Source organism: Ornithodoros turicata, chromosome 4 (assembly GCF_037126465.1).
Source record: "Ornithodoros turicata isolate Travis chromosome 4, ASM3712646v1, whole genome shotgun sequence".
Classification (NCBI taxonomy): Eukaryota; Metazoa; Arthropoda; class Arachnida; order Ixodida; family Argasidae; genus Ornithodoros; species Ornithodoros turicata.
Window position 1 is genome coordinate 974,302 of NC_088204.1, and position 27,186 is coordinate 1,001,487.

The 27,186-nt window shown below is 45.4% G+C and overlaps 2 protein-coding genes and 1 non-coding gene across 4 annotated transcripts; 1 reads left to right on the forward strand and 2 right to left on the reverse strand.

Annotated features, from left to right (window-relative positions):
- Positions 1-211: 211 nt before the first annotated feature.
- On the reverse strand, positions 212-18,780 carry LOC135390601 (Na(+)/H(+) exchange regulatory cofactor NHE-RF1-like). The gene is made up of 5 exons (XM_064620358.1): positions 18,127-18,780; positions 8,423-8,680; positions 4,485-4,877; positions 3,327-3,431; positions 212-2,920 (listed from the first exon to the last, which is right to left on the reverse strand). The coding sequence occupies exons 1-5, from the start codon at positions 18,559-18,561 to the stop codon at positions 2,645-2,647; spliced, it is 1,467 nt and encodes a 488-aa protein (XP_064476428.1). The 5' UTR covers positions 18,562-18,780; the 3' UTR covers positions 212-2,644.
- A 1,506-nt stretch (positions 18,781-20,286) lies between these two features.
- LOC135390602 (uncharacterized) lies at positions 20,287-26,415 on the reverse strand. Of its 2 annotated transcripts, XR_010421798.1 has the most exons (7): positions 26,322-26,415; positions 25,989-26,059; positions 24,627-24,794; positions 22,524-22,548; positions 21,832-21,949; positions 21,644-21,765; positions 20,287-20,380 (listed from the first exon to the last, which is right to left on the reverse strand). XR_010421798.1 is itself a non-coding variant. In XM_064620359.1 (6 exons), the coding sequence occupies exons 1-6, from the start codon at positions 26,333-26,335 to the stop codon at positions 21,757-21,759; spliced, it is 405 nt and encodes a 134-aa protein (XP_064476429.1). In that variant the 5' UTR covers positions 26,336-26,415; the 3' UTR covers positions 21,629-21,756. The 2 variants fall into 2 exon arrangements, 1 of the variants encoding a protein (XP_064476429.1); XM_064620359.1 differs by lacking the exon at positions 20,287-20,380 and having other exon boundaries at positions 21,629-21,765.
- Positions 20,898-20,970, forward strand: Trnar-ucu (transfer RNA arginine (anticodon UCU)). Its single transcript has one exon. It is a non-coding gene; the product is annotated as a tRNA-Arg (tRNA).
- Positions 26,416-27,186: the final 771 nt, after the last annotated feature.

Sequence of the window (27,186 nt, forward strand, 5' to 3'; positions counted from 1 at the left end):
GCCTTCATGGGCAATGCCTAAAGGCTTCCCCCCAAAATCCTGCCTAAATAAAAGTTTATAATTGCATGTTTGTAACACGTGCTATGCAGTAGGAGATGTAGGAGTAGTATGCAGTAGGAGTGCTGGAAATTATTGTATACTCCTGGAAACAAAAACTGGCAAGGACCTGAAAGTGGTAAGCCCTTGCAGATACAAGAATAAAGGAGATGTCTAAAGAGTAAAATCCCATTTAATTAAACAGTAAGTACACTTAAGTCTTGTGCTAACAAACAACTTCAAGAAATATTGTTCATGTATCAAAAATATGGAACTGAATGCTTGGAGCAGTAAAGTCCTAAAAACAACAAAAATGTTGCCACAACATGTTGGACGGTAAGAAAATTATTTTCTATCAGTTGGAAAATTACAGATGATAGCATTAGTGGTTCAGGCACAAATTGTTCTATTGTAAGCACTGCAACATGTGCATACCTGACAAATGCACTGCAGTACTACAGAAGTAATATGGTCCCATAATATGTGAGGACATGATGCACATTTAAGTACATCAAAGAACCAGTGGCTGATAACCACAGCATACTGGGCACAAAATACCAACATGGAAACGGTCAACATTTCTTTCACATAACAATAGTTTTCATTACACAAACACACACATGGCACTGCAATAATATGCCTAATTTTTGTGTAAAAACTGGCTATATCATAGCCCAAACAATAAGAAAAAAACACTTCAACAGCCACCATTCCTAGAAGTGGCGGGTACATAATCCTGCAGTTCGCCTCTCTCAGTTTTTATCCTGCACTGTTACTTTACGAGTGAAAACCCCCTTCCGTTCCCTTTTCTGGAGAAATGGCAGTGATCTGCTCTTTCTAGGACTTCTCTGCATTTCTTCGCCGAGGCAGTACAGCACTTGCAACACCCCTGCATTTTGTTCTGCACAACATTTCCGTGGATCCTACTACATGGGATACTGGTTTTGTCTCACTGCACTACAGTGTACATGTGAGACATCACGCGAGACTTGCTGTGCTGATTTTCTCAACTTTTCTAACCTGAGCAGCACAACATACGAGGCAGGGAAAAGAGCAGGGGCCCTTCTTTGCCGCAACCAAACTGGTGCGACGAGGCTTCGAAAGTGTGTTAAAGAAATGGCATTGCATTTAAAAATCTAGAAAGCATGACTGCAAGTACAGCCTGTTTCCTGCAGGTAACCTAGCACATGTATTGTACCCATAATTTCTGAAAAAAAAAAAGTTACGATATATGGAAAAAAAAATTGCAGGTTTCATGTGCTGCTAGTTAAAGAGCCCTTTCCCTCAAAACGTTAAACCAAGAACTACTTGAAACTGGAAGCAGCATTCTTGGCAAGTGGCATTCGGAACACTAATCGGGGAAGTGATGACTAAGTGGTAGACCTCTTGCAGCGCAGAGATTAAATTAATTTATCTACCATCCTACATTATGGTTCAGCCCGATTACGAGGATTTTAAGAAAAAGCAAAAGGGGTTCATAACACCACACCAGGTCGAACTATCATAAGTGTCCTCAATTTTAGGAATTATGGTCCACGTTTACCTGGTAGTCAAACGCGAGTCCATCTTGTGAACTTATTAAAAGGTTTTTGTTTCGCATATCTCAGGGCAGTTGCCCATTAAAGCGTACATTTCGTTGAATGCGAGGTGACTGCGAGAGGATAAAGTGCATCATAAGATCAGAAGGAATGATGAGAGCGCTCAAAAGCATGAAATGAAACACATTTTGCTCATTAGATTACGGTACATGCTGAACCTTTGACTATGGCTAATATTTTGATTACAGCTAATGCTTGGTCATTGATTATGGCTCATTGATTTCATTAACAGTTGTTACCTTAAAAACAGGTGCCTGCACCATAAGAAACGCCAGGAGAATGAGAACTGCTCAGACATGGCTTCACTTTAGGCTATGAGACACTTGGGACTGTATCAAAAATATTGCACACGCTGCACTGATACGGGGTTCCATGCAGTGACCCATGCTGCTTTACTGCTATCCTACAATCGTACTGTCCTATGGCAATGGAAGTAAAAACACACGTTATAGTCAATCTTTGTATTCTTAAGCCAAACATTATCTAACTTGAGATGAGAAGCGCCATTTTCTGGGTCACCTATTTTCATGTCGAGACATAGCCAGAAAGAGCTACCGATATATATATATTTTTTTTTTACTGCATAAGAGTCCACATCAAGCACTTGTTCCGTTTTCCATGCACACTACAGGGATGCAGGTAAATTTCCCATTTCTAATGACCTCATGCGTGTCAGTGCTAGGCACATTCTATGTAGACTCGACATTGGATTGAGCAGCTCTTTAAAGGGACGGTCGCATCCAGAAACCCATCTATTGAAACAGATACTACTTTGTTCGGAATCGGTTGACAATATATTTGGCTAATTTTTTTCGTGGTCAGTGGTCAACGAGGAATGAAATGACGCAATAGTTTTGAAATGGACTGGAACGGATGAGACTGTCCCTTTAAAGTACTCCATTTCTCACTTGCTTCAGACGCCCATTATCATAAGTCGACTTAGTTACAACATATCCCGACGTTTTCAAACCTTACAAGAAAAGACAACTCTACAGTGTGTGCATTCTCATTCACATCTGCTCAATAAGTTCGTATTTCTTCTTGAGGTCCATGGGAACCTTTTTGGGGTCGTGCTTTTTCCGCTGCGCTAACAGCTGTCGCATCTCCGAGGCACTCATGTTGAGGTTGAGGTCACCTGATCGTGGCTTCGGTGGCTCTTCCTTTGGTGGTTCTTCCTTTGGTGGCTCTACGTGTGACGCCTCCACTCTGGGGGGTGCATCGACCACATTGGTAGAGTTTTCAACTTGATGCGTTGTGGCAACGCTCTCCACTGTCATGCTGGCTTCCTGCAACAAGAGGGTTTTATGTCAGACGTCATAAAAGACACACTTAAAACAGACAATGCACATGTGTTAGAGCTCTACACAGACAGGGCCTGGTATGGGGGCGCTATTTTCTAATATATCCTTAGATACGAAATCTGGGACCAATCATATGCTCCTAAAAAGTTAAAAAAAAAACAATTCTTGGTGTTCATTGGTCCAGGCCATACCTACATATACAATGTAGTTTTCTGCAAGTTCACTTCCATCTGTTGTGCTCTACAGCACACCTCTAAAGCATCGATATTAATGGGGAAAAAAAGGAATACAAGGCAAGGCAGCTTCCCTATCTCAGGGACATGTTCCTCCGACAAGATTATGTCGCAATGCAAGCACAATGAGTACGTCCCTTCACTCATTGGTTACTCACTGTGTATGTAGGGGGACTTCCTTCCGACTTTGTTGTCGCTTCAGATGAAGAATTTTGTTCGTCATTTTCTTCCCTTAAATCGTGGTTCGATTCCACTTCCTGCAGCTGAAAATAGGGGCAACCAAGGTGAAGATGATTTGGCATGTACTGAGATACAATAAAACAATTGGCAAGTTACGTATCAACCCGTGGCTTCATTGCTTCAGAGAGCATATACCAGAAGCACGATGGGGAAAGCTATGAAATTCGGTTACAGGTAACTGGCTCCAAATTTATTTGAAAGACTTTGCACCCCCGAGAAAAACCATAAGAAAGGTTTCGTTTGGGTTTGGACTGTTGGTCTAATTTAGAGGGAAGTACTGACCCGGATAACTACTTCTGCAATTCGTATTGAAATACCTCAATAAGAAAGAATATGTTTTATTTTATTCACCGTGTAGTGCAGGCACATAAAGTAAATTCTTATTTTTCAATTGTTTGTTTCCCATCCAGCAATGAGTGGGGCTGGGGAAAAAAGACACAAAATGCAGGTTGTAAAACAAAGGGAATGGCATAAACCGGGGTTCCGGAGCAAGCTGAAAACCTGAACTATTTATTGGTGAACCAGAACAGAACGAAATCTGAAACAAAAGTTTATGCTCCGGAGGGACACCAAACTTATGTTCTTAGTTTTTGGTTCAAATGGAGAATTGGACTATTTGGCCCTTAAGTGTACATAATGCAAGACCTCAAGTGCACAATACATGGCATCCATAGGTGTTTGGGTACAAAACTCCAGAAACCTCCTCACATTACAAGAATGTGCCCGAGCACAAGATACGCTCCTTGTTTTTGTCTAAGTGACGTGGTAGCACCTTCTAACCTCTGTGTTTATTTCTCACTCTGTTGGGTAGAACATAGGGCATTACTATTGCTACAATTAATTCTCCTTACACTACCAGTTTTGAACCATTATTTTTTGCTCCGGAACTGAACCATTTTCTCTGAACCAAAAGGAGAACCGGAACAAAAAAACCCTTTGGTTCGACACGCTGGCACAAACGCAGGCAAGCTGGTGGACAGGACAAACATGCAAGCAACACATGTTTCCTGTGCAACATGCTATAATTTAACCTCTTTTGTCAATTCATTATTGATTAGATTAAGCTGTATGCTTACAACGTCTGTCTTGACATGCTCTTCTGTCTTAACATGCTCTTCTGTCTTGACATGCTCTTCTGTCTTGACATGCTCTTCTGTCTTGACCTGCTCTTCTGTCTTGACATGCTCTTCTGTCTTGACCTGCTCTTCTGTCTTGACCTGCTCTTCTGTCTTGACCTGCTCTTCTGTCTTGACCTGCTCTTCTGTCTTGACCTGCTCTTCTGTCTTGACCTGCTCTTCTACAGGGACTGGGGTTTCAATCTTCGGTTCTACCTTTTGTGTGGCTGGGTTAAGTTCTGGGTTCTTAATATACAGTACATTTGCCTGTGTGCCTTTAGCAACAATGCCGTGTGCCTTGTACCACTTCTCTGACTCTGGGTCCAGCACCAACAACTTGGTTTCATTTGGTACCTGAAAGAAACATTTTCATGAAGTCAACAACTCAGTACGTATCTGCTCTGTAATGCATGTGTGGTGTTGTAGCAACATTTCCATTTTCCTACAGTATTGGCCTTTGTTACACTTGGGAAGATCACCTGAGTACAGTCGAAACTCGTTAATATGACCACAGCCATTCCCGCAAATTTCGGTCATGCCCGTTACGTAAGCTTCGAAACGTAGAAAATTATGTAAGCTAGTAACCAAATACAAACAATTAGGAACTTTAAAATAATGTACGGATTTCATGTCTGCATGCATGGTCGTTCCTTGAATCTCACGCATATCCGCCTGTTCATTCCAGCAGTAAGCTCCGTCCTTTTGCGCTTCTTCTCAGACATGGTCGATGAATGCCGTTCGGCTGCAGCGGGTCACTATGACCATATGACACTGCTCCTTTAAGCAAGTCAGACATCATGAGTCACACCGAAAGCGGCCCCACGTTTTGGCTGCTATAGGTCAGGAGAGCTATCAGGTCGTAGTAACGAGGGTAAGGTACACAAGTAAGTCTTTGCCCACAGTTGCACGGAAAATACCAGCCGTTGTCACTTAACTGAAATGTCATTAACGAACAATCGTTACATGCGGAGGGCATTGGGAGGTAAGTTCCCGAGAAAAACGGTCATAAAGCTGGGATGTCGTATTAATGAATGTCATATTAATGAACAAGTGTTACATGCGGAGGCCACTGGGAGGGAACGGTTCCCGAGAAAAACGATCATAAAAAGGGAATGTCGTATTAATGAATGTCATATTAACAAACAAGTGTTGAGGCCATTGGGAGGGAATGGTTCCCGAGAAAAACAGTCATAAAGAGGGAATGTCGTATTAATGAGTGTCATATTAACGAACAAGTGTTACACGAGGAGGCCATTGGGAGGGAACAGTTCCCGAGAAAAACTGTCATAAAGAGGGAATGTCGTATTAACGAGTGTCAAATTAACAAACAAGTGATACATGCGGAGGCCATTGGGAGCGAGCGGTTCCCGAGACAAACGGTCGTAAAGAAGGAATGTCGTATTAATGAGTGTCATATTAACGAACAAGCGTTACACGCGGAGGCCATTGGGAGCGAGCGGTTCCCGAGAAAAACGGTCGTAAAGAAGGAATGTCGTATTAATGAGTGTCATATTAACGAACAAGCGTTACACGCGGAGGCCATTGGGAGCGAGCGGTTCCCGAGAAAAACGGTCGTAAAGAAGGAATGTCGTATTAATGAGTGTCATATTAACGAACAAGTGTTACACGCGGAGGCCATGGGGAGGGAATGGTTCCCGAGAAAAACGGTCATAAAGCTGGGATGTCGTATTAATGAATGTCATATTAACGAACAAGTGTTACACGTGGAGGCCAGTGGGAGGGAACGGTTCCCGAGAAAAACGGTCATAAAGAGGGAATGTCGTATTAATGAGTGTCATATTAACGAACAAGTGTTGAGGCCATTGGGAGGGAATGGTTCCCGAGAAAAACGGTCATAAAGAGGGAATGCCGTATTAACGAGTGTCATATTAACAAACAAGTGATACATGCGGAGGCCATTGGGAGCGAGCGGTTCCCGAGACAAACGGTCGTAAAGAAGGAATGTCGTATTAACGAGTGTCATATTAACAAACAAGTGATACATGCGGAGGCCATTGGGAGCGAGCGGTTCCCGAGACAAACGGTCGTAAAGAAGGAATGTCGTATTAATGAGTGTCATATTAATGAACAAGTGTTACACGCGGAGGCCATTGGGAGGGAACGGTTCCCGAGAAAAACGGTCATAAAGCTGGGATGTCGTATTAATGAATGTCATATTAACAAACAAGTGATACATGCGGAGGCCATTGGGAGCGAGCGGTTCCCGAGAAAAACGGTCGTAAAGAAGGAATGTCGTATTAATGAGTGTCATATTAACGAACAAGTGTTACACGCGGAGGCCATGGGGAGGGAATGGTTCCCGAGAAAAACGGTCATAAAGCTGGGATGTCGTATTAATGAATGTCATATTAACGAACAAGTGTTACACGTGGAGGCCAGTGGGAGGGAACGGTTCCCGAGAAAAACGGTCATAAAGAGGGAATGTCGTATTAATGAGTGTCATATTAACGAACAAGTGTTGAGGCCATTGGGAGGGAATGGTTCCCGAGAAAAACGGTCATAAAGAGGGTATGTCGTATTAATGAGTGTCATATTAACGAACAAGTTTTGGGGCCATTGGGAGCGAGCGGTTCCCGAGAAAAACGGTCGTAAAGAAGGAATGTCGTATTAATGAGTGTCATATTAACGAACAAGTGTTACACGTGGAGGCCATGAGGAGGGAACGGTTCCCGAGAAAACGGTCATAAAGCTGGGATGTCGTATTAATGAATGTCATATTAACGAACAAGTGTTACATGCGGAGGCCACTGGGAGGGAACGGTTCCTGAGAAAAACGGTCATAAAGAAGGAATGTCGTATTAATGAGTGTCATATTAACGAACAAGTGTTACACGCGGAGGCCATGGGGAGGGAACGGTTCCCGAGAAAAACGGTAATAAAGCTGGGATGTCGTATTAATGAATGTTATATTAACGAACAAGTGTTACACGTGGAGGCCAGTGGGAGGGAACGGTTCCCGAGAAAAACGGTCATAAAGAGGGAATGTCGTATTAATGAGTGTCATATTAACGAACAAGTGTTGAGGCCATTGGGAGGGAATGGTTCCCGAGAAAAACGGTCATAAAGAGGGAATGTCGTATTAATGAGTGTCATATTAACAAAGTGTTACATGCGGAGGCCATTGGGAGGGAATGGTTCCCAAGAAAAACGGCCATAAAGCAGGAATGTCGTATTAACGAGTGTCATATTAACGAACAATTGTTACATGCGGGGCCATTGGGAGCGAACAGTTCCCGAGAAAAACGGTCATAAAGAGAGAATGTCGTATTAATGAGTGTCATATTAACAAAGTGTTACATGCGGAGGCCATTGGGAGGGAATGGTTCCCAAGAAAAACGGCCATAAAGCAGGAATGTCGTATTAACGAGTGTCATATTAACGAACAATTGTTACATGCGGGGCCATTGGGAGCGAACAGTTCCCGAGAAAAACGGTCATAAAGAGAGAATGTCGTATTAATGAGTGTCATATTAACAAAGTGTTACATGCGGAGGCCATTGGGAGGGAATGGTTCCCAAGAAAAACGGCCATAAAGCAGGAATGTCGTATTAACGAGTGTCATATTAACGAACAATTGTTACATGCGGGGCCATTGGGAGCGAACAGTTCCCGAGAAAAACGGTCATTCACAGTACTTTCAAATGACGCCTAGTTCATTCTGCTCCATTTGCAACATAGAGGACGGTTAGCAAAGCGGAGGGAAAATGACGAATTTCTGGCGCCTTTTATTTAAAAGACTCTACAAAACTCTCCTCCGTAATTAGACATGTTGGGCAGATTCTCAGTGGGGTTTTGGGGATATATTGTGCATCCCCGGGTATCGCCCTACTTGGCATGTAGACAAATAAAACAATGGACATACCAATTACAGGACTTACCAGCTTAATGCGTTCAACGATTTGCCGGTGTGTCTCACTGGAGATATTGGCCCCATTGACCTCCACAATACGATCTCCCTCACGAAGTCCAGCATATTCCGCTGGGCTCCCGGAGTCGATCTTGCCCACAAACTGTCCCGACTTGTCCTTTTCCGCATGTAGGTTGAAGCCATAACCCTCAAAATCCAACCATTTAACCAGATGACACAGTCGTGGCACTGGAGCATCCGCAGGGAGCTCTGTGGTGTCAGCTGCGCCCTGAAAGAGAAAGATTTTTCATATATATTCCACGTTGGCATTTCATGTAAAGCAAGGCGGTCATCAGGAAGGAGAATCAGTCTATGTCTAGAAAGCTCCACACGGGAAGCCTCGGACAGTACAACCGGATTGTTCACAGCAAGCAGCATCTCGACAAACTGCAGCAGACGATTTCGAGACAGTCGACATAAAGCAACAAATTGTCGGTCATCGTACGATTTCAAATGCCGGTAGGTGTGGGCTGATGGAGGCTTGCTTCCATGGCTACAGCACTGAAAACATCGCTGAAGACCTCACTACATTGCTAGAGCAGCACAGAAACGAACCAAGAGCGAAGGGAACAACCAACTCCGATGGTAGATTTGGTTTCGACCTACTGGTTTTCTGCCCTTTCCACACGGTCAAGAACGAAATAATATTTTTGAATATTCAGCGTGTATAACCAGGGCTTCCTTTTTCCTTCATTTCGAAAATAATACTACAGAGAAGCTCCGTGCGGTCACCCACAACTCCGCGCACCTTCAGCAGAGGTAGAACGAGTATTTTCCACAGTTTCGCATATTATGACTGCGCAGCCAAGTTGCGACCACCCGTTCGTGATTGGCTACGGCCGTTGAAAACACGATCCTAATTGGCTGGCTTGTACTTGTTACGTCGTACGTTGACGGGTAAGCGGGCTTTCTGGAGTGTTTGGTTGCGCTCGTACTCTTAGTTTCGTACGCGCTCTTCAAGCCCCAGCTTTTGGAGAGTGCACGAAAAATAAAGAGGGTGTCGTGCTCCGTCACGCGACCTCTCCACGAACGCGAAGAAAGAGAACGCAGGACTGGGGCGGCAGCAGCGAGAAGAAAAAAAAAGAAACTGAGAAACGGCAGCAGAGCTAGCGTGTTTAATAGCTGCTTCAGGAGGTCGAAACTCGCAGCGCCCGACAAGGAGCAACAGAGCATACCGTGCCCAGTGTTGCTTTTGCCCGCCGCGATTTACGTAAGCAGACGACAGCGCTGCTCAGGATGCCCCAAGATGCCCACGTAGCAAGGGACAAACAACGAACTGTGATCCCTTGGGTTAAACACCTGCGATATATTTGCGAGCGAGCAGCACTCGTACATTGCAGTCGTCCTACTTTAGAACGAGCTCTTTTTTGTCCATTTCTCGTGCGAGTTGAACACCTGCTGCTGAACATCCAACGCGCAGTCACACATGCGAGTTCATTTGCCTCTCTTTTCTTTTCTACGGATTACGCGCTACGCTGTAACGTTGAACCGGGTCTAATAATGGGGTCGCCGTGCAAAATTGTAATTTGGCAGCATACTGGGGAAAGTCCATACGCGGCCTAATTAAAAGCCTGCCTTCGCGAGAACACAAGAATAAGCTATCGGACGACCAGTGACTACAATGCGAAAGAGCAAACAAGGAAATTCCTACGTTGATTCAGAATGTTGCGCACAAGGTTTATCTCGGCTGTAAGTAACCACGAAGCTGGTTAGGCTGCAAAAATAAATGGCGAGACATGGCAATGAGGAGTTGGTACCTCTTCCACTTTATCAGATGTTTTCCACGAGGAAAAGTCACGCGCAATGACGACAGCTTGGAGCTGAGCATAAATGATAGAGGCCCACAATTTTCTACCTTTTCCCGGACTTGTGCTTCTGCCTCTCCATGGCCAAACGCGTTATTATTCGCTCGGACGAAAAACTGTCTGTCGCCAGCTCGTCCCGTATACAATTAACGAGGGAGATGAAGTATTTTTAATTGTTTCGTTAAATAAGAAAGAAGTATGAAGGTAGCAGAAATCGTTCGTTATTGTTGCCTCGACGGTCGTCACCTGCAATCGAGGCACGGAGTGTGTATGCACTGAAGGTCCCGCATCAATGGAAGAGATAACAACTCCAGGAAAAATATGTGCAGCATAAGCTATAAAGATAGCGAGACTCTCCAAAGGCAAGGAAACCAGATAAGAAGACATTCTTTTCCTGCAAAGAGCTACCTCGTCTAACGGCTGTGTGTCCTAGCAGCAACAATGTACATACTTCATATACACGGCTTGTATTTGCCAGGAAACTGACGAATAACGGTCTCAGCAAAGGCTTTTATTGGTGTTTTTTTTTCGCCTAAGTTCCTTAATATCGTAAAAAGAAAATTCAATAAAATTTCGACTCATCACTGGTAATCTCTCCCACCCATACTTTAGAAACATTATGCGAATACCCCGGGAGAAGCACTCTGAAGAAAAAGAGTCCACATAGCAACAATCAGTGCAGATCATCATGAAGATCCCATCTATATATTTTTTTTAACTAACTTCTTTATAGTTTATTTGAAATACGTAGATGGACATTTAATCGGTGAAACTGACCTTCCTGGCTTATGAACAGGATTACGAAGAAACGACAAAGAAAGAATCATAAACCCACTGCATGATCTGACGGCTCGAGGATTTCTCGACCCCCAAAAGAGCCGTATTTGGGAACATTTCAATTGGACGCCGCTCCATCGAAAAATCGACATTCCGCGTCGGAAACAGTTTCATCGATTGCATGATCCAAATTCTAACGAAATCCATAATCGAAGCAGGTTTTCCTTCCTCGCCGTCATCCACGTGAGACCCCGTGCAGAAAATAGAAATTCTTTCCTCACTTTACTTTTCGCAATTTCCAATTTCTTATCAACTGGTAGATAATTGGGGGCATAAAAGCGATCAAAATACCCCAGCGCAGGGGACGAACCCCCCCCCCTTTTTTTATCCCCTGCACTGAGGTATTTAATGGCTTTTATCGTGGACTACCAAACAGCCCGCATCTTGTCCCTTTTTATCTGGAAGTGTCTGGGTGTAATACAGTTTGAGGAAATACTTTCGATGAAATGGGCAGACACAGCATATTTCATGCGTTCTGTAGCTTTACATTGCACCCGTAAACATTTCAGGCAATAATAATAGTAGTAATAATGACTGTGCCTGACCGGGCAAACCGTGATGAAACACGTTTTTGCATTGCCGATGTCACCTCCACTATGCCTTAGGAGAACGGCGCCACCGAGCCACGGTATCCTCGGGTGTCGATTTCCATTTTACCGAGACCGCCGACGTCTCACCATTTCCCAACTGCGTCGTCGTTGCGCAATGGGACCTCGTAAAACGAGAAAAGCATCTTTTTCTTGGCTACCGAAGGGGGAAATTACGAAACACATCCTGAATCGTAAATGTCTTCACCTCCTAACCCCCAACGTAAGTGCAATGTTGTGCAGGAAATAAAATACGGCCACGATATATACACCGAGCAAATACCCTGTTCCCGGCCCACTGACTCGACCCGAGCTTCCGTTTTCTTTTTTTGTTTTTATTTTTATTTGCGCGTGAATAGGCGACATTTTGAGCTTGACAGTGAAAATTAAACGGGTGTTCGCCAGTTTAATCTCGCGGCATTTCGTGGAAAGCAGTTTCTTCGAACGTCATTTTATCATTTCATCACCGAAAGCAAATGCTCGGCTCTCCGTTTGACGACTCATTATTAGCATATTGGCCACGTTGAGCATTAGTGAGAATGCTCATGAATGACTTTTCCCAAGCAAGTGTTGACCATGAGACAGCCATCTGCCATTGTAACCGTGCAGGATATGAAGGGCTATTTTGATGGTTGGAACGATAGTGTAATCTTGGTCCGGATCCGGAGTCTTTCGTCATCCACTCAAGCTCAGCCCCAGGTCTTGCACAGAAACCGACGTGCAATGAATATGAAGCACGAACAATTTTTAGGAGCTACTGTAGTAAATTATTATCTCGAGAAACGACGTTGAGACTTTTACGTGTTATTACCTTGACGACATTTGATTACTGAGTGTAAATAGCACGAATATAAAACTGATGTTGCTTGGAAGTTCATAAAGAGTGCTTTTTATTAGCTCGTGTACTTGGCGACAGCGCAAGTCCTAATGATGGCGGAAGTCGTTTCTTTTTCGTCAGGTATTATTGAAGCAGCCGAGATACATGCATCACAACCTGCTATGTCACAACCCGCCTTCAGACTCTTACGAAGTTCATTATACTGACGTACGAGATGTTTGAGAGTCAACAATGTAATGCATAATAAACTCGTTTTGTCATCTAGTTTGACAATCATACTTGGTCATTGGGCGTCTTCTGACCACCGTGTTTAACCGTCCTTGCTTGTGGTCCCATGTATAACGTACTAAAGTTTGGCATCACCCACATTCCCCCTATCGGATTTATACCGTTCACATCATTACAATACAGTACCCGGTACAGTGCCATTAATGGGACCATACACCCACTTTTTGAGCTCTCAGGCCGAGATACAGTTCTCTATATTGTTACATCCATCCAGTACTTACACTTCACCCTTATTTACTGGGTGCATTTTGGATTTGGATTGAAACGGTGAGAGACCAAAACGACGGATTTTGCGCCCACTTTTATGAACGCCATCTGCATGGAGAGAGGCATGTTGGGAAGGCTCAGAATTGCAGAAATGATTGGCCAGGAGATCGGTACAATCGCTTCCTCGTAGCAGACGACTGACGTAACGTAAGTAGATGGAATCAAAAATGAGCAAAGATGTAGAGATAAAAGTCCTACGTACCAGGGACGTCTTTCTTGATATCATCTTGGGATCACCGGCATAACGTGAGCGACGAAACATCCCATTTTCGCGTATGACGAAAGTATTTTGCAGATGCATACAAAAGGATATATAGTCACAGTATAAAACTATAGTATTTTGTCACAAAATCTCCGCTTCGCCGTTCCTAGCACCATCCTCCATTTTGGAGAAAATTTTGTGCCATGGCGGCCCCATGGAAACCGGCAGCCAATGAAATGCGCCTAAGTTTGATTGACAGGTCGATCCTCTTTTTTAGGCTCCTCCCAATGGCCAGACTCCCTTTGGCATACACGGCACTGGCCCGGGTATCGCCTTATCAATTTTTACAGTGCTTTGTACTTCAGCTTACCTTAGTATTTTTGTACAAGCGGTGGATGCCCCACAAGAAATGATTATTCTTTCTAAAGTTGGTTATCATCATCATTCTACGCGTTTTCATGGGAACAGTTGCTGTCGTCTGATGCGGTAGCTGTCGTCTGCTGTGCTTCTTCGCGTTCAGAATTTAAATTTCCGTCGTCCAATCATGATGCACATCCCGCGGGCCGATGATTAGTGCCCCTAGCGGATCGTGCGGACGGGCTCCTCATAGAGGTTGCCGATTATGACATGGTCGCTATAATCTGGTGGTCAAGACACGTAGCTCAAGACAGCGGTCTCCGGCTTTCCGGTAGACTTTCCCCGTGAAGGCACCGAAAGCGGTCATATGTAGAAAAATTGGGTCATGGTTCCCATTACGGAAGGTGTTCATTGTGGGAATACTCATTTTGGGAGTCATAACACCCTTTTCTGAGAAATCTCTAAACGAGTACGATGTCACGACATGCAGCTTCAATCAAGGAGCGGACTCAAATGAAAGGCACACTCTTCGTACAAAAATAAAATTCTATTCACCATCGACAAGTACACTACATGGAATGAACAAGTGAGCGTCGCCGTTGCTCGAGAAATAAACCCCGAGGCACGCAATTTATCCCATCGATCAGCGTCGATCCTGTACACTTTGATCAGAAAAACACGCGCTGGCAGAGTCCCAGAACAGGGAAAAGGCCAACGTAGACGTTTTATGGAAGGAGGCAACAGAGGAATATATGCTTCTCGCAGTTTTTTGTTGATGCTCGTTTAACGGGGACCTCGTATATAAAAAATACCCCATGTCCGCGGTCACGTGCTTATCAGATAACGATCATTGCGCGGCTCAACACTTCTCCTAACACGTCCGCATACGGGCAAGCAACCTCCGAAGCGCTGTTGGACCTTTTTCACAACCGCTTATCCGCATGCGCTGTGGCGCAAATGACCTTGGGTGCGCCAGACGGGGTTATCTCCGTCATCAATAGATGGCGCTGGATGGAGAAGACAGCAGTAGGGACCAGTGGGGACACCGGCGCGAACTCGTCGGCCCTATAGAGTCTAGTCAGCCCGTCAGTCGTCGAAGGACGGTTTTGGATTTTAGTCCTTTGTGCTGCCTTCGTGAATTTGTTCTGGCGCGCGCCGGTGGTTCGCTGGAGAGCCGCGATGATACGACACAAATGAAAAAAAAAAAGGTCCAATCTCAAACCAGTAATCAGAAGGTGTGGGTTCGAGTCCCACTGCTGGTACCTTTTTTTCGACTGCCATCATTCAAAATCGGCCCTTTCAATAAATCAGGTACCACTAACGGTGTGAGCACTTCTACGTGGCCACTATGGAAGCTCCGCCTCTTAAAGACATTAATCGTACCAAAATTAGAATATGCCTCTGCCGTCTGGGACCCCAGTCGTACCTCACTAGTTGATCAGACAGAAAAACTTTCAAACCCGCGCGGCTCGATTTATTCTTTCTAATTTACATCGAACAGCGAGCACCTCATCCATGAAATCGTCATTATCATTAGAACCACAAGCTTCACGGCTAAAACACAGCAGGCTGCGTCTTTTCCGCTCCATATACTTTCACAACTCTGTCCTAAAGCTTCTAATACCCACTTCGTACACTTCATCTCGCATTGACCATCATTACAAAGTTGCCATCCCCAATTGCAGGACAAACGCACATTTCTCTTCGTTTATACCTAAGACAAGACCGGACTGCAACAATCTTCATGCGTCACCATTTAGCACGGACACTAACATGTTTCAGCGTATTCTATGTGTTCACCACTCCGCTCTGTAGCCTCGAGGGTATCAATCCATCAATCAATAAATAAATAAACGGCGCCATTCGCGAGTGACGGCAAGGTAGAAAACTCAGCACTACCAGCGGAGCATTCGTATTCCATTTTTAACAACTGAAAATTTTCCAGTGAAAACAAAACCGTCAGAGAACAGCCAAAGAAAAAAAGCTATAGTGAGCCGATCGAAATGGTGTCACACAATGACAATGGAAAGGAGGAGAGAGAGGGAAAACAATGGCTACTCGATAACTGATATCATCGCTTTCAATAACAACAGCGAGAGTGGTCCTCTGTGGACATGGCTACAAGTACACTTTGCTGACGCTGCTGATGAGTACAATACGCAGCAACTCGGTGGACGCTTGAGAATGTCGGACTGCAATAACACATACGACTGTCAAACGCATGGCGTGGCATACACGTCATAAACCGATGTAACACTGCGGTGAAGTCGCCAATGTCCGTACAAGCTAGGATTTGTGCGCGTGAACACTTGAAGACGAAAAAGAAAACGTAAAGTACTAAACAGGATTTTCTCGAACATGGCAATTGATGTTCTGAGGCTGGAAAACACAGAAAGGAAAAGTACGTACAAAGTCTCAAGTGCCTAAGAAATTAATGATGAAAGAAGGAAGTCACGGAAAAGGTTAGCTGTTAGCTGTAGGACTCGAACCCACATCTTCTGGGCTACTTCTTACATGCCTCCCCAGCGACTTCCAATGGTGCATCCATCTGAAGGGACAAACCAACCACTCTCTCACTCATCCCCACTTTCACTCTTACATGAATTCTCATTCATACGACGGGAGCGACGCAAGCGGCAACTGTTGAACATGATGACAGTTGATGTTCTGAGGGGTTCGAGTGCTACCAGCTGACTATAACCTTTTCAGTGACTTCCTTCTTTCATCAGGATTTTCTCCAAAGTACTTACTTAAAGTTCAGCAGAGTCACTGCATGCGACATCCACGTTGTTTCTCTAACAGACAAACGGATATACGAGCACAAAAACAACGTAAGGCAAGCAGACGTGTTCTTTTTTTCCGAGCAGCACAAGTAGCAGACGACGCTTCACATTTCTTGGCATTGTATCTACCACCCTCCCAAAACATGACTCGAGTACCTCGTGACTTTAAATGAGAGGAGTGCTGCTGCGATTACGGGGGGGAAAATTCGAAAAGAGATCGAAACATCGTTGCAAATATGCTTGTTTGTGGCAAGAACGTCATTGAATAAATGAGGTCAAGTAGCTTCGCCCCAAAGATAAAACAGTCGCATAGTGACATCGGGTATATAAGCACGTGGTGGACAACTTTTACACAGAGATTCGCAACAACTTTATTTTCGTTGAGTTGGCAAATGCCGCTAAAAAACTACATAGCCGAAGGTGTTTTTGCATAAATTACGGAAATATGGTAACAGACTAATCGGGCCGAGTAATGAGCTAAGCACCCCGATTGTATCGGTACGTTGCGAAGATGCCAGGATGCCGTTTTCTTTTCTTTTTTTTAACCGCAGACATTATATGCTAGGAATATAATGAAAATCTATACGTCCAATATAATTGGCCAATGACAGCCGGAAAAAGTTCTGCGTCTCAAAAGAAGCTCAAAGAATGCTCCCACGGAACACGTAACTCACGTAGCCTCAGAACATCAGTTTATCTCTTGTACGTAACTTTTCGTCTGGAAGAGTTGCGTAATAGCGGCAAGTATTCGTTTCATCATTGATAGGAACGTCATTAACCAGGGGCACTGCCGCTCCCTTGCGCTCGGATACGAAACACATTCCAAACCTAACCATGGGCTATACCTGATTCACATACAGAAGGCCATTGCCTAAGTAGCCGAACGCATTTCTGCTCTGTGCGTACCAATCCTCGTAACTTTCGACGCCCCTGTCATTCTGCTTTCCACATTGCAGAAGTTCTTCTCGTCACAGTTGGGTTCCTATTTCGTCCGCCAGGTGAAGAGATTTTTTTTTTTTTTTTTTTCGAACGGCGGTATTTGTTTATCGGCACTACTCACGGCTGAGCGAGTGTTTCGGTTCAGTGATCTGCACAACGAGGATCCGTAATGAGTGTAAAAACATGGCCTCTGGAATTCCAAATCTTTCGACAGAGAATGTGAACAGCGATCAGATCAATCATGCGCAATTAACGAGTAATATTTTCACAAAGAGTGCAGATGGGCAAGGCTAAGAGCACCGGAACTTTTTTTATGACTTTTTGCCCCTCGCTACGCTTGATACCTGCGACGTCAGGAAGACTTAAACATTAAAAACGGTACTTCACAAACGTCTGCTTTCGTGACACCCCTTATGAAGACCGGCGTTGTAGATGACACTGCACTCTAAACGTTATCGTGTGCACCATGCTTACTAAGCTTCGTCAACGTATAACCAATATCACATTTACGTCTTTCCATCAAACAAAACAAAAAAGAAAGAGAGAGAGAAGACGTCGTGCAAGTTGCAACAAGTGTTATCTGTGCCACACACCCCACTGACAAAAATCTAAACCGCTCGCAGCTGGTCGCAGGAATTTCAACCTCAATACATCAAACACGTCGGAGTATGCAGAAGCACCTGTTGCTGGCGCCGCGACTCTAAGCGGAGACGTTATACGCCAGAATAAAGGCCACTCTTGAAATGTGAAAAAAAAGTAGAAAATAGCCCACCTTTTGAAGCACAGACCCGTTCTCGACGACCTGGTTCGTTGCGTGCCCGTTCTGCTGCTGCGGACCATCAGTTGGCGTTCGGTTGTAAATAACGTTCTTCTGCGTGCTTCTAGGAACAAGCTTATGTTCACGGTACCACGCATCGGTCACACTGTCTACCACGAGCAACTTGGTTTCATCCTGGACTGCCTTAATCCGTTCAACAACCTGCCTGTGGTTCTCGCTGGCGATGTTGACACCGTTCACTTCGACGATCCTGTCCCCTTCCTGCATCCCGGCCAACTCGGCCGGACTGTTGGCATCCACTTTGCCGACAAACTGTCCGGGTTTCGATTTCTCGGCATGCAGATTGAATCCATAGCCTTCGAAAGTGGGAATCTTGACTAGGTGGCATAGTCGCGGAGCCGGTGCGTCGGCAGGTAGAGAATCCGACATGCTTGCACGACAGCGATGAACGAGACAAAGACGAAAGCGTGTCAATCACCCGCAATGAGGTTCACGTGTAACAAACTCCGGAAGGATCGATGCTGGTTTGGCTACGTATCACTGGTCTCGTGGATGTGGATAAAACGGCACGCTCGCCAGTACATTGACGGAAAGAGAACAAAATACGCCCAAAACGCGCGTCGGCGCGTCTGCCAATGTCACGTGATAGGTGGCGAACAGAGCGGGGGAACAGGTAGCCGCGCTGCGGAGGGAATGCGAAGGAGGTCGTCCAGATGAATATAGCGTTTTTGCTCGTAAGTAACGTAGTGATGAGAACTTTTTATTGTTTTCAACATGAAGTTATCAAGTTGGCAAATCAGGGGCAATCTGCGTGGATTTCCCCAATGGAGGAGCTTCTTTGTACAAAGCGCGGTAAATACCAGGAAAGTAGGAAAGCGCTCTTGCTTTTTGGACGAACGCAACAAACCAACGTTGGCAAGTCAGTGTGCGTGGCTGTGCTTCCACTCTAATGCCAATAACAGCGGCCAGTGAATGAAATCACCTTGCTCTCCACCGTCCACAAGTGGTAAAAATTCAGTGATTTATCCAGACCCCCCATACCCCCCCCCCAAAACTGGAGGATACCGCCCTAAAACCCCGTGAGATTGCGTAATATTAAGTAAAAATAATGTAAATACACCCCCTTGCGGAACCGAACCCCCACCCCCCCCCCCCACCCCCACCCAAGGACGAAATCCTGGGTGCACCGTGGGTAAAATAGAGCAACAAAAAAGTCATTTTTTGCCCCAATATGGATATTGTCACCATAATGATACAAGAGGAAAGTGTACTTCGGTACACCAGGCCCTCGTTTTTGTCCCCTCGATTTTTTTTTACTTTTTTTTAAATGCCAGGCATGACATTATTATGGTGGACTAGCAACCATATGGTGACATTAATTGAATGAGCGCGACGAAATAGCACGACGCCCGGAACAAACTTCTTTTTCCTCCTCCTTCCAGGTGCGATATGGACGTCTAGCAAAACGGGTAAAAGATTTTTTTCCTCGTCTACCGTTTGACTCCGTGCCGAGTTTTTTCGGGGCCAAGGCCATCTCGCATTTTCCTTCTTCCTGCGTTCCCCGTGCCGGTGGTCCATGTCCATGCGGAAGAATGGTCGGATATTTACTCCGCAAATGAAGATTGTTCTATAAGGCAGACTGACAGACAAACGCATACTGCAGCGCGGCAGGTGCTTCGCGGTGATATCCAAAATATCGTAACCTTCCTGGCTGACTTCTTTGCATGCATGTTTTTGCCGGTTCCATGTCATAAAACCTGTCACGATGGCCATGACAACTCCTTCGCGGTGTTCGTCAAAAGCAGTGTCCGGAAAGCCTGCCTGAAAATCCAGGGAAAACCTGAGACAGACTCCAACTGTCGACCAATCTCGTTGTGTTCCACAATAAGTTAAGTGTAGATGACAAATGAAGAATTTCACCCAGCACCCGATGCAAGTTATGCTCAAGGATGCCTTCCCACCGTTTCCTTCTTGTAGATACCCCAGAGAAGAACAACACTGACTCATAATGACGTCACCTGTTCGTTTCGCATGTGCCACGTGACTTCGTTGGAGGACGAATGAAAATGAACGTTTGGTTCAACATCCCCCGGCCGATTGACTCGTTCTATGTCATTATTAGAAAGCTGCGTTTTGTTATTATTATTATTATTATTATTATTATTATTATTATTATTATTTATTCCGCGGGTTAAACTGAAAGGTGCGAGAAAACCCAGCTTTGATGTGCCACTTGAAAAACTTTGTTCTGCATGAGACGGAAAGAAAAAGGTATGTTTGAAGAAAAAAATGACAACAGAGGTGGTGCAATACAGGTCACACGCTTAACCGTGGATTCACACGAGCGACATCCTCACGGAATATTCTAGTGGAACAAAAAGGGAAGGCACTTCTCATAGAGACGAAGTTCTGTCCCGTGTTATGTTGAGCATTCACACGGTGCGGAATATCGGGAGTGGCGAACTGCGCATTTAGCAGACGACACCGTCAGCGTGTTTTCCTGTCGTCTGCTACGGACTATCTTGTGGCTGTGTATCAGGATATTCCCAACGGTTAGCAGTGTACGTGAAGACACGACGTTGAGCGCTCGCGCTCACGTAACAGACGAAAGCTATGACGCATCTTCCGCTTCTGGGGAAATGTCGCTCGTGTGAATACACGGTAATTGTCGTGTTCCCAGAACAGAGTTGGCATCCAAAGATCACATTATTAGTAGCCTGAGGAAATATTTTTGCTTTCATCGGTTGGTAGGAGATCAAGACCTTGTCCCTGTGGCGCAGTGGATAGCGCGTTGGACTTCTAATCCAGAGGCCGTGGGTTCGATCCCCACCAGGGATGCGCTTGTCTCGAGCTTTTTTTCTTGTGTGTAGCAGATCCCGCCGAAGAGTCGGGTTGTTACGAAAGATAAATAGTGACGACGAAGGCATACCTTGAGCTTGAGGGAACGATAACACACGAAGAAGTAGACAAGACGAGGCTCAAAACTTCTTCGTGTGTTATCGTTCCCTCAAGCTCAAGGTATGGCTTCGTCGAACCTTCACCAGCTCGCTTGCCTGCTCACCCTTATTTCATAAATAGTGAGTTTTTCCGCGTCGTACACTGTCGCCTACGTAAGCGATAGCGTGGCAATTCTGTGCAATGCGCGAAGCTTGATGACGAATGTTTTGAGCGTGCGCAGTACCACCAACGCTATCTCTTACGTTCGCAACGGCGATAGCGAACAGTGCTGCTTGCCTCGGTCTGATCTCCTTCGCAAGCGCCCAATGAGAAGACGTAAAACCCACTCATGAGGTCGCTGTACGGTGTGACCTTGGAGCTGAAGGGGACCAGCCCCCCAAAATCTTACCTTTGGTACGCAGGTATATGGTGCGTCTGGGGAGAAATATTCCTCCCTCTACAAACCTCCCGTAGAACATCTCCCAAAATATGTTATGACTCTCTGAATGAGTTTCTAGAGGGTCAGTGTACACCTCTCTCTCTCAAAACGATAAATACATGGAAGGGCTCTCACGTTTTACTGTCATTTAGTAATCGGTCCCGTGGCATAAATAACGAGCTATGGGACACTGGACCCACGGGATGGAAACAACCCCTTCTTCGACTGGGTCGGGCTTCCAGGCTCAGTCACAAAATCTGCAACAATACATAGAGTCTTTGAAATGTATAAACCTCTCGCTGAAGTATAAGGGCAGTATATACCTTTCTCCGGTGAGCCGGTGTCACGTGACGCCGTAACACGTAGTGAACGCTCTCCCAGTCCCAATCGAATCCCGGGAAATCGGCAATATTGGGCGGCGGTATCGGTGAAGGGGAGTTCCTGAAAAGAATTTTATTGTTCGAACGCAACCGGAGGTTCTATGCAGCTCTACACTCTTAGAAATGAACTTCACCGAACAACGTAGTCCTCCTAGCCAACCTCCATCCTGAATGACAAGTTGAAAACGGGAGGCGGAGCCTATTCTGTGCTGTGCGTAATAGGCACAAAATACGCTCCGCCTCCCGTTTTCAACAAATCGGGGACGAGAACGTTGTCATTCGGGATGATGGTTGGCTAGGAGAGTGCTATGTGGGTGGAGCTCTATATGGAGAGAGGCTTGTTTTCGCTACACTCTTAAAAACAGAACTTGACCGCATAGCACGCTGTGCTCCAACCATTGCCGCGAATGATAGCGTTATCGCTTTTGACTCGAGGAGAGCGGGGGGGGCGTACGCCTTTTTGTGGCAATTTTCATATATCCAAACTGCCACAAAAAGGCGTACGCCCCCCTTTCTCCTCGAGTCAAAAAAGCGATAACGCTACGCTATCATTCGCGCAATGGTTGGCGCACAGCGTGCTGTGCGGTCAAGTTCTGTTTTTAGAGTGTAGTTTAGGTCTGATCCTGCCTACGTACACTTTTCCGGGAGGCCGTGCAAAATCTGTAACCAGAAGAAGACATATTTATATCAATTGGATTCAAAGTTCTCGCTGCACTTCCTATAGTGAGAAAAACTTTGTTCTGCAATGTCGTCCGACGAGGTCGAGCGAAAATGCACGGCCCTCTTTGGTTGTGATTACAACGTGCGAGACATAAAGAGCATTGAGCTATTCCTTACGTACGCAAAGGCTTAGCGGACGATGCACTAAAACTCTCTAATGACTCCTTCATACTCTGTTTCACTGAACGCCTCTTCTTCGAGTCTCATTCAAGCGCCGGCTTACGTTACACGATAGAACCCCTTTTATTCAGACGTAAACGGGGACGGATTTCACTTTTATCCGGGCTTCAGTTTCAGGACGACGTCCACATTTGACCAGTCGACTCCTGGGACTATTCTGTGCGTTTTCGAACATGCCTGTCACTCATATAGCACCGCAAGCAATGGTACGAACATGGTTCAATAAATAACCTTAAAACTTTAATGAAAATCTATCTGTTGTTGTGTTTTGCGACATCAACGTGGCACGCGCAAGCACGCGACCTGATAAAAAAATGGCCCGCTGCCCCGCTAATTCATGTTTCTACCACCAGGGAGGAGCAACGGTAGGTAATCCACAAAGCTATCTCTATATATATAAACGGCTCTTATCAACTCTGGTTATCCATTCACAGTTTAGGAGTGCGAACTTAGGCAAAGACAGAGGGACATATACGCAGGGTCATTCGATAAAACGTCGGAACATATTTATACGTGGGTGGAAATCCTAACGCCACCTTGGATGGATGGATTGTTGGTGCACCCCTGGTGGGCCTCTTTGAAACGAGGGTCCAGCAAAAAACAGCGAATCGCACCTTTGGCCCAGTGTTGCCACACCCGTCGGAGGAAAAGTATAAAGATCACTCATTAAAAAATTCAAAAAAAATCTGTCAATCATCCGTTAAATTAACATGGTTTTTAAGGCCAGGATTTTGTGTATCTAATCGTTTGACATTTGCTATTTCGCTTTTTGCGCCAAAACAACGGGAATATGTGATGGGAAAAGTCCGAATGCGGGCACTGGCTGTGCTCTGGCTGTTCTCCTCAGGCATAGATCCCTGCGCAAGTTGCCTGTGAAGTCGGCCCAGAACGCAACCCTGAGGCCCTGAGCAACATGCCGCCAGGCAGACCGCTCGGAGATAGCAAATAGCGAAATATTGCGCAATCTCACAAAATTTTAGGGGTGTCTCCTGCAGATTTAGGGGGGTGTAAGGAGGGTGTGGATAAATCACTGCTGCGTGCATGCACTTTCTAAACAGAGGAATAATTAAGTGTTCAAAGGAGTAGCAGTAGAAGTAGTAGTAAGTAACAGCGAAAAAAAAAAAAGTGGGGCAGAAGGAGTTCAAAGGAGTTGGGGCACGATCTTCAACTTGTCGTTATCCCGTATAACGCTGCATCACTTCGCCCGTGATTCTCCACAAGCTCCCGCGCGAGGGCGCCACGTTTATTTGAAAACCAAAACGATTTTTCACATTTCGCCGCGTCACGAAGCTCTTGTTCATGCAGAAGAAAACTCCAACGGAAATCTATGAGAAATCTATGAGGAAGGATTCGAAAAAAATTAGGTGAGCATCATGCCGAACAAGGACCGCTCCCTCGATACCGAATACAACATTCGCATTCATTTTGTGCGAGTAATTAATTCGTAAATGATGACAACACCAAACCGAAACCAACGTGGAAAGCGCACAGCGGTTCGCCCGGAGGAAGATACTGTGACGTGACCCGGCATTGTCGTCTGCTACGAAGCTTGCATTCTTCCATGCAGGATGACGTAGGCAGTGTTGCTTTCAGCGTCCTCTTGCTTCACAGAGCTTTCACGAGCGTTCATTTCGTAATAATTCGTTGGAATAAAATGTGCGCACTTTGGGAACGCGATATTTCGTATGTATGTTCCTGACAACGCAAGGGTTATTGCCATGTCACAATCATTTTTGTTGCGGAGTCCTACTTTAAGACTCAAAACGCCATTCTGTCACCGGGAAGTGTCGTGTGACGTCACCTACCTCTAAAACGTTGATAATGAGAAATGTGCGCACCGTACAAATGAGTGTAGTAATCCTCGGTACAGAAGTTGCGATGCGTTGAGGTGCAGCAAATCATATCACATTCCGAGGAAGCTCTGCACGTCTTGGTGAATACCATTCTGACCAGATCCCAACCCGACACTTTATCGGGACACGAACGCGTCTCTTGCACTTTTCGACCTGCGCAGGACATGTACTCGTCATTACTAACTGCTCCGCAAGAGGGAGACATGCTTTGCCACAGACGACGTCAGTTACCCAAGTGTCGCAACACATACATTTCGGAACGACTCCGCAATTGATAGCCCCGAAATTTCTGTCGTCGCATATACAAGGCCCGAGCCCGTTCCAGAAAGGGGACCTTATCGAGATTTCAATTAGCGAGTCTTTGAAATCATCACTCTCATTTTTAATTACGACTCAAAGTCTCTCCTTAATAGAATAGGCTTATACGTTTCTGCAGGATCCATGTAAATGAGTAAAATGATCAAATTTCGAACCAGGATTTTAGGATTGATTTTTAAGAATCTCGAATTTAATGTATATAGTATAATGGCAGGGGCGTCGGAAGTCCCTCACGGCAAGGGGGCGAGTCCTAATGTAACCCAACCTAACCTAACCTAACCTAACCTAGAGGAGCGATTGACGTGCCTATTGGAAACGACTCGTCCGGCGCAATGCGATGACTGTGGAGAGCGTAACGTATATGTAAAAACCCCGAGACTAGGAAAGACGAAGGGACAGACATTTTTTCATCGTATATGGGAAGGCCACCGCGCTTTCTATCTTGAGGCGAAAAGGAAATTGGCGTTTGGGCAACACAAACTGAAATATTGGTTGAGTGTTTCATTAAGTGCTATAAGACAAATAGAAGTAAGCGAGCGGTGGCGTGTTCCTTTATTTTGTTTATCGTCAAAAGCGTGCGAATGGATGTCATGATTGTCGCACATGCTCTGCCGACGGCCAGGACGTCCTTCGCTGGAGCGAAGTTTGCGTTTTCCCGCATCGTCTAGCCAAGGCTACGTGAATGGTGTGTGCTACTCTTTGCGCAGCAGGTCCGCGTAATCGTGTGGACCTATTCGGGTGAATTTAGTCTTCCGCTTTTTAAACGGGTGTTCGTTTTCACTCTGCATGCGCGGTGACAGAGCTCAAAGCGAGTCTGAAAAATAGGGTGGCGGGACCCTCAGGGCGAAAGTTCTCGCCCCCTCTGGCCCCCACTTTTCGACGCCCCTGTATAATGGTGTGTCCCCCAGCGACAGCGGCCCCTTTCTGGAGGGTCAAGTCCGGGAATTTAATTTTGTTTTTCGTTCCGTGCGACGTCATGTGCGCAGGCTTTGTGGGGGAAGGCTATATAGCATAGACGAAATACTGTACCTTGAGCTTTGCTCCTCGCAGGTGTAAGGACAAATGCTAATGTGAAGAATGTGAAGAACAGCAAAATTTTCCTGGAAGGCGAAACGGCACGAATTTACCAACCAATTTAGGACTAGCGGGTATGTAGCAGCTGCCCATCTCAGACGGAAACAGATTCAAAGGGTATAGACATCGGGTAAAACTGGGTCCTGCCCGAAAAAGACACAACCGAAAGTGTTTTCCACTTTCCACGTGTGTCCACAAGTGTCCACGTTTTCAAAACTGCGTCCATATTCCCGTGTCCCATTACACTTTCACCCAATGCTACGAACAACGTAGTACAGATAAGCTTACCTCGTAGCTACCATCTCTCTTCAATTTTCCGCTGAAATCTTCGCAGATGTCTCGTATCAAGTAAAATTTACGTCGGACGTTATGACCAGCCATAAACAACTGGAGAGGCGGTGCCTTTGAGAGGTTATACCGCTCAAATCACTGGCTGCATGCTTTCATGTATGTGTTTTAGAGAAGGACCTTCCCTTTGTACTGGCGTCAATGGATTTATCGCTCAGGCCAAGGGTTCGAACCCTGTCTAGACGCGTGATTTCAACGCGATAATTAAAGGCGCCATCAGGACCGTCCCGGAAAGCCACTAATCATGATTATAAGACGCGAATGGAAAGATTTGTGTTCCGTTATTTCGTGTCTGCTTCGTTGCGCATTCCGTGCAAAGAAAAACGAATCTTTGCATAATATTTACTCCGTTGCTGCGTATGGTATTGCTACATTTATCGGTAGTTGAAAATCGATCGTGAACACGATTGGACGACTGTATAGGCATGCCTGGTGGTGTTGAACATGTTTCCGGAAAAACCGGTGCGCCCTCTTCGAATTTCGTATCTCACATTCAAAAATAGCGATGTGGGTTATCAGCTTGGCAGGTCATCAGTCGAGACTTTTTTGGTCAGTGCGTCGTTTCATCGCAACTGGCGATACTACTCTACCCCATCACTAAGTGTCCAGAGAAGTGTTAGGTGCTTTTGGGGAGGTGCCTTGGTGGGGACAGAGGACCACAGCAAGTCCTTACGCTCGCCTCCTATTTACCAGCGTCCTGTTGTCAAGAAAGGCTCAATTGAATTTTTTTTCTAATTTCGAAAGTCGTCAATGGAATTCGGTTGTAAAGGAACGTGCTGGGGAGGCCTCTCAATCCGTGGCAAAT

What these genes read in the sequence shown, in the direction of transcription:
- LOC135390601 (XM_064620358.1), bottom strand. Translation starts at nt 18,561, where the DNA reads ATGTCGGATTCTCTACCTGCCGACGCACCGGCTCCGCGACTATGCCAC. An exon ending in AGCATGTCAAGACAGACGTT is followed by an intron (nt 3,432 to 4,484) that starts GTAAGCATACAG and finishes CCCTATTTTCAG; the next exon opens with CTGCAGGAAGTGGAATCGAA. An exon ending in GAAGTCCCCCTACATACACA is followed by an intron (nt 2,921 to 3,326) that starts GTGAGTAACCAA and finishes CTCTTGTTGCAG; the next exon opens with GAAGCCAGCATGACAGTGGA.
- LOC135390602 (XM_064620359.1), bottom strand. An exon ending in TGCGAGGAGCAAAGCTCAAG is followed by an intron (nt 24,795 to 25,988) that starts GTACAGTATTTC and finishes TGTCCTGCGCAG; the next exon opens with GTCGAAAAGTGCAAGAGACG. An exon ending in GCACGGCCTCCCGGAAAAGT is followed by an intron (nt 21,950 to 22,523) that starts GTACGTAGGCAG and finishes AATTCTTTTCAG; the next exon opens with GAACTCCCCTTCACCGATAC.